The sequence below is a fragment of the Malania oleifera genome, chromosome 10 (genome assembly GCF_029873635.1).
Source record: "Malania oleifera isolate guangnan ecotype guangnan chromosome 10, ASM2987363v1, whole genome shotgun sequence".
NCBI lineage: Eukaryota > Viridiplantae > Streptophyta > Magnoliopsida > Santalales > Ximeniaceae > Malania > Malania oleifera.
The window spans coordinates 73792305-73799349 of record NC_080426.1 but is presented as its reverse complement, the minus strand read 5'-3'; the positions used below and the strand labels follow the sequence as shown (position 1 = coordinate 73799349).

General features: G+C 35.4%; 1 protein-coding gene across 1 annotated transcript; it reads right to left on the bottom strand.

Annotated features, from left to right (window-relative positions):
- Positions 1 to 2702: 2702 nt before the first annotated feature.
- On the bottom strand, positions 2703 to 4889 carry LOC131165784 (UDP-glucuronate 4-epimerase 3). Its single transcript, XM_058123837.1, has one exon. The coding sequence runs from the start codon at positions 4361 to 4363 to the stop codon at positions 3050 to 3052; it is 1314 nt and encodes a 437-aa protein (XP_057979820.1). The 5' UTR covers positions 4364 to 4889; the 3' UTR covers positions 2703 to 3049.
- Between the last annotated feature and the right edge of the window lie 2156 nt (positions 4890 to 7045).

Sequence of the window (7045 nt, the reverse complement as noted above, 5' to 3'; positions counted from 1 at the left end):
TCAACAAGACATGTTAAAACTTCAGTTTGAACTCCTATGGTTCCCTTGTCTTAAAAATATCCTTGAGATGACAATAAGATTTTTTTAGGGACTGAAGATGTTTTTGTTAGGTGGCGGTTTTCAATCGGCGGGAAAGGACCAACTGGGATAACACAGTTGCCTCCAAGACCTAATATATTCTGCTGCCCCTGCAATTGTGACCCTACAAATCACAGGGCCATGAAATACGCAGGCGCACACAACTTCATCTAAATTCTTGAGCACAAAGTTAAACTCTCTACTCAAAATTCAAAATAACTATTTCATCAAACAATACAAAAGGTGTTTCTCATAATTGAACTGCAGTTAGATAGGATTCTAAGTTCATGAATCTATTAGAGAAGCTAAACTACTGGACGAATAACAAACTGATAATCAGCCATATCAAAATGGCTTTCCATTCTAACCCTTTCTACCAGCATGGTATCAAGAAAAACAGTAGTCACTTTCAGATTTCTGTTAATTGAGAAGAATTTCACAAACCAATCCCTGCCCTCTCAATAAGTTAATAATGATAAGACATATCTACATTCATATCTAAAGAGATCGTGGGATTTAAACACCTTCAGCAACACCATGGAAAATTGAAGAGTAAATAATTTTTAGACTGAGAAGACTAAGAATGAGGCTTATCTTGAAGCACCATCAAATACAGGGGAACATGGAACCAGAAATGAAGGTTATAGACGGAGCATGCCAATTATAAGCCCACTGCCACTGGAGCTTAAAAAATATTAAAGAAAAAAAAAATTACTAACAGAAGTCATCTTCTAATAGGAGTGGCCAATTATAAGCCAACTGCCACTAGAGCTCAAATAAAAAAAAAAATTAAAAAAAAAAAAAAAAAATTACTAACAAAAGTCATCTTCTAATAGGAGTGGGATTTGATGATAAAACAAAGCAAGTCAGTCTATACCAAACCACCCTATGGTACCATGCAAGTAGACCTCTTGATCAAGCATGTTTGTAACTGCAAGCAAGAAATATAAAACAGATACACCCCCACAAGCATCCCAAACTAATCCAATTCTCTTTTATAACAAATGTAATTGAAAATACTAGAGAACCTCAAAAAAAAAATCTAGAGAGAGCAGGAGTGCATTCCTCTAATAAAGCTTTAATCTGAGGTAAGAACAATGATTTAAAACCACTACTGGCACATTGTACTCTACCAAGACTTTTCAAAGGAATTTTAAAGGATCATCTTTCATAAATATTCCTTCAAGCCTAGATATAATATCGGCTTCACCTCAATGATGCCATATTGTTGACTGGGAATCAATCCATACAAAGGCTCATCTCCAAAGCACTATATTGCAGAACTCAGTACATATGTATAAAGTGCAGCTGTAAGAATAGGAAGCGTAACTCGTTGCTGTAGTTTTCTCAAGAGGCTTTTGTCTTACATCTATATGTCATCTGGCCAATAATTTGACAAGCCCATTTCTAAAAATTTGAACTAAACTCACCCACAAGAACTTCACAATACCATCATTGACATTGCGTTATACTTAAATCCAAAGTCGCAAAATAACAGTCGGCAATAGACAGAGCTAGATCATCTTTGATCTTTTTATTGGTCTTCCATACAATTTTTTTTTTTTTTTAAAGCTAGGAAGTGTCAAAATTGGGCAATGAAATTAATACAATTAAAACAGAAATCAAGAAACAGCAAACAAAACATACCCCAAAAAAAAGGGAAAAAGAAGAAAAAAATAAAGGCCCTTCAGTTATGGAAAATGCTTTTCATTTTTCAAATAATTACAGAAATATCACCTTCTTTCTAAGTTTCAAGTATATGCAAATGGAAGATGGAAAATATCTTATTATTGTTTTCTAAGTATTCATATAAATGGAAAATGAGAACTCTTTTTCACAACTAGACAGGTGGTTTGTGAGAATGCTTTCTAAACCAAGAAAGAGAAAAAGGAAAAAAACAGAACAAAATATTGAAATTCACAATCATACTATAAATATAGGTTTCACACTTTAAAACATCAGTAAGTTGAGAAACCAATAATATTCTGCAACAAAATCAATCCATTTAAAGTGACATCTAAGAACCACCAAGATAGGCAAGACTGATCAATTTCCCCCAAGATATATCTCAATAGAGAAGCATCAGAATTCTATCAATATTAACCCCACGAGTGCCCTTCAGCTTAATTATTTCAATGAAATCACCAATTGCTGCAATATTGCTAAGTGTGAGTATGGAAAAAGTATCTCCCTCCAGAAAGAAAGGGACATGGGGAGCATGACCAAGTATATCATGCCAAACAAATAAAACTATGCTTGCAACTGGTACTAAAGCTAGCATATTAAACCAACTACATTGAAGGTTCAAGGAAGCCAGAGACTAGGCAGTAGTCATGATTTGGGATGTCCTTTCACATATCTTGTGTTCCATCCACAGGTGACCTTACTTTTCCACATAACTTAATAAATGAACAGTTTCTAACATAAAATAAGAGGATGAAACAAGTAGAATGGATCGAAAGGGACTAAAGAGTAGGAAAATAAGGTAAGAGAATCACCACTAAACTTTATAATCATACAAAAATGCAGCAGTATCAAACAACATTAAATCATCAATATTCAAGTTTTTTCATTATTGAAATACATAAATATCAATGAAACCCAAATGACATACAAATAAATAGTAAGACAAAATCCATGTTTTACTATTTTATTGAATTGCACAGATATGATAAATGTCCAACAATCTACAGCACCAAAACTACAACAATTACATTCTGAGAGTTTGAACAAAAAAAAAAAAAAAGTGGTTCCAGCTTTTGCTTGATGCAGCTCAGGAGTGCCCAGCAAAAACTGTCCATTAACCACAAAACTTCTTCAACATAGGATACAAGTTTCCCTCTTATATGGCATCATCAATATATATATGCAAAGAACATGATTGAGCAAAGAACTGAGAGATTTAAAACAATCATAAGAATCAAAATGAACAAAAATTCGAACAATCCTACCACACAACGGCCAAAATGTTTTATGCAGCACTCTTCTTCCCAGATTTGTAGTAACTGAGGTACCACCGGACAAATTTCTTCAAACCAGTCTGCAGATCTGTTGTGGGCTTGTAGCCAAGCTCCCTCTGAGCAGAGCTGATGTTTGCATGGGTAAATTGCACGTCGCCATTTCGTGGCAACTTTAGCATCATTCTTTTTGCCTTCACTTTCAAAAGCCTCTCCAAAATGCTCACAAGGTCTGAAACTGGAACTGGTGAAGTATTTCCCAGATTAAAAACCCGCAATTGAGCAGGCCCCTTCTTCTTCCCACCAGTCCCCGTACTCTTCTCTGCAGTGTCTAATGCTGCAACGCAGCCCTTCACGATATCATCAATGTAGGTGAAATCCCGAGCAACCGTGCCATGATTTGGAGCTTCAAAAATCGGAATTGATTTCCCTTTCAAAATATCTCTAGTAAAAAAGAAATATGCCATGTCAGGTCTTCCCCAAGGACCATAAACCGTGAAGAATCGCAACCCAGTAAGTGAAAGGCCATAAATATGATTATAAGTGTGTGCAATCTCTTCGCCAGCCTTCTTGGTGGCTGCATAGAGGCTAGCAGGCTGATCCGTCCGGTCTCTTTCCGAAAAGGGAACTTTGGTATTGAGTCCATACACCGAACTAGATGAAGCCCACACAATCGCGGGCTGTGGGTTTGCAGACTTACAAACTTCAAGAAGATTAACAAGACCAGCAATATTGCTATGCACATATGAGCTGGGATTCTCCATAGCATACCTCACGCCGGCCTGAGCAGCCAAATGCATAACGTGGGTAAATGCAACAACTTCAAAGAGTTTCCGAAGCAGCGGAGAATCATTGATATCGCCCTCCACAATGAACACCCCTGTTCGCTCAAGAAGTGCTTGGCGAGCTCGCTTCAATGATGGATCATAGTAGTCATTAAAATTATCAAGCCCTAGGACACCATCTCCACGACGTTTGAGGGCGGCGGAGACATGGGTTCCGACGAAGCCGGCAGCGCCAGTGACAAGCACCGAGATCCCATTGCGAGAGCGAACTCTCGCGGAGGATCGGACGCGCTTCTCCCAGGCAGGGCCGCCCCAATTGTAGGTTCGAAGGGATCGACGGGAGTGATCTGTAGGGATCGGAGACGAAAACGGCGATCGGAAGAAGAAGACGAAGATCAAACCCAAGAACACAAAGGACCAGAATGTAAGCTTGGCCAGAGATGAATGCCACCTCAACCTGTGCATATATGGGGACTTGTCTATCTTGAATTTTCCGGGTGTTGAAGGGATGTCAAGATGAGACATTTGCTTCAGCTGTGACATTTTCTTGGGAAAAGATTAGATTTTGACGGAAACCCTAACTTTCTTTTTTCACCCCCTTTTCTCCACCTCTGCTGCTCTTCCCCTCAAAATGCGGTTGAAAGACAACTCCAAGCTAGGGTTTCAGGAAAATAAAGGGCAAAGGGTGGTGGAAGAGTGCCTCAATCTCTGTTCTTGGAGTTTGCTGTTGAAGATAAGGAAGGAAGGAAGAAAAAGGGGGGAGGGGCGCTCTGTTCTTTGCCTTGCTTTTCTCTTCTTGCAAGGGAATCTTCTGGTTTCTTGGAAGGGCTTGGTTGGTGGTGGGCTCTTTTGGGTTTGTATTGTATTTCTACAGAGGAAGGAATTCGATGATTTTGCTGATTGGATTAGAGGGAAAAGGATGGAAAAAATGAACCTAACCCCTGAGAGAGAGAGAGAGAGAGAGAGAGAGAGAGAGAAATGATGATTTGAAAAATTTAAAATGGACTAATGGAGGAAGAGGAGATAGATGGAGAAGAGTCAAAAAGGAGAGCTGTGAATGGGGGTTTATTCCCCACTTAGTTGAATGATTTTAGGGTCTTATTATTGCCTTTAAAAATTTATATAAAAATTAAAAATAAATAAATAAATTAGGGGGAAAAAACCCTGTGCAATGAATGAATGGGTGGCAGTGAATGTGAATCCAAAACAACCTCTCTATCATACTATGATTTGATTGGCTGGGAGGCCCTCCAGTTGCTGCAGCCTCCATTCTTAGCACTTTCCTTTTTTAAGCACTTCTTTTTTTCTTTTTCCCTTTGTGTGGGAGTAGTTCTGTGTTTTGGGTTTTGAATTTTAAGGGATGTGAAGTTGGTTGAAGATGGTGTGGATGAGATTTGCAAGCTAACTACAAGGAGGTTCCAAGCTTTTCCACCATTCAAATGTGTGAGAGATTTGTTGGGATTTTTAATTTTGGAAACTGTTTGATTATGACTCGTTGCAATGGTTATTAATGATTTTTAGATTTTGGGCTCCATAGGCACCTTAATTTTTGAAAATAATTATGTCATATATTTTTCAATATATGTACGATTATTTTGGAACCTAAAAATGTGAACGAAGAGATCACTATCAATGAAAAATCGTTTATTTCTATAATACATTTTTTCTCCAAAACACTGAAACCTCGCAAGTTTATCACAAGATATTGAATTCTTTTATCACTTGTTCTTCAATAGTAAATTTGGAGAAAAATAATCTATTTTACTAAAGTGGTAAAACATAGCTAATTGACTTGGTATAAAATTATATATTTTATTATATTTTTCTTAGAAAAAATTTATAGTGGTGCAATGGATGAACTTTAACAAATTAGTCTCAAAAGACAGTTATTTCCTTAATTTTCTCTTTCCTTTAATATTCTGTTTATTTTATAAACATGCAGAAACACTTATTGAGGCTTGTCTGAAGGTAAATTATATATTCCACAATCATAAGGCTTTGACCTTAAATAGAAATGATTTAAAATTTATTAAAAACTTTATATTCACACGATAAATAAACTTTATTGAGAAATTCGTTATTTTATCTCTAATTTTCATCCTTTCACATTCTTTTATGGCTTCATTTTATACACTTCTAAAAGCAGGTAAAGATGTACAATTTACTTATAGAATAATTGTTTGAATATAAAATATGTATTTAATCAACATGGGGTTTCGCCCTAATTTTATATTTTATATTTGTTTATTTAAGTGCTTTTAGTCATGCGCAATTTGGGCGACTTATAATTATGTACGAAGAGTAATATTTTCTTGAACTATATATCACATCTCCATAATTACTAAAATACTTATTTTATTTTAATTTTGAGATAGTAAGACAGATAAGATTCTAGTGTTTTAAATTTGGGGCATTGCAATTATGTTATATTTATTTCAAAAGTTATGAGAAGATTATATGTATCAAATTAAATAAAAATATAACATCTCTTTTTTAAGGTCAAGATTTATATTATTCTCATTTAAAAACCTTAATCATTGCAAAATAAACACTAATAATTAATATCACTGAAGAGAAAATAAAACATTTGAAATAGGATTGTCTTTATTGTTTAAATAAATTCTAACACTCCCACAACCCATAGATATACTACAATGTTTGAAGCGAAATCCATCCATTTTCATTCTCTGTGGAATTTGATATAAAATTAAGTATGGTGATGTATCATGCTTTTGGATGATGTTTGCCTATGGGTAAATTCCATCAATGGTTAGTAAACTTTAAAAAAATTTTAGAGTTATCACAAGATTTCAAATTGTAATAATGGTCCAACACTCTTTCTAATTAGAGACTATAATTCTAACGATGTTAATGTGGGTTCACTAGGAATAGCCCTAGTTAACAAATTTCTTTTTATTTTTCTCTACTTGATGTTTTTATCTTCTTCTTCTTCTTCCAATTTAATTATAATGAAGAGAAGTAACGATTAAATTTCAATCAATATAATGTTCAGGATATATATTTCATTTACAAGCGCATTACCAAAATTTTTATGAATGGATTGCAAAGTTTGGGTTATTTTATAAGTCCATATCAAACAGAAGATAATCTCTTGTTAGCTTAAGACCTAGCCCCTCCATAACAACCATCACAACCACAGGGCTCCTTTGGCAAGTTATAAAGGTGGACTATGGCATTTGATTTAGTTAGTTGGGTCTTGAAGCT

Excerpts from the sequence above, each read along its gene's own strand:
- LOC131165784 (XM_058123837.1), bottom strand. The coding sequence starts at position 4,363 with ATGTCACAGCTGAAGCAAATGTCTCATCTTGACATCCCTTCAACACCC.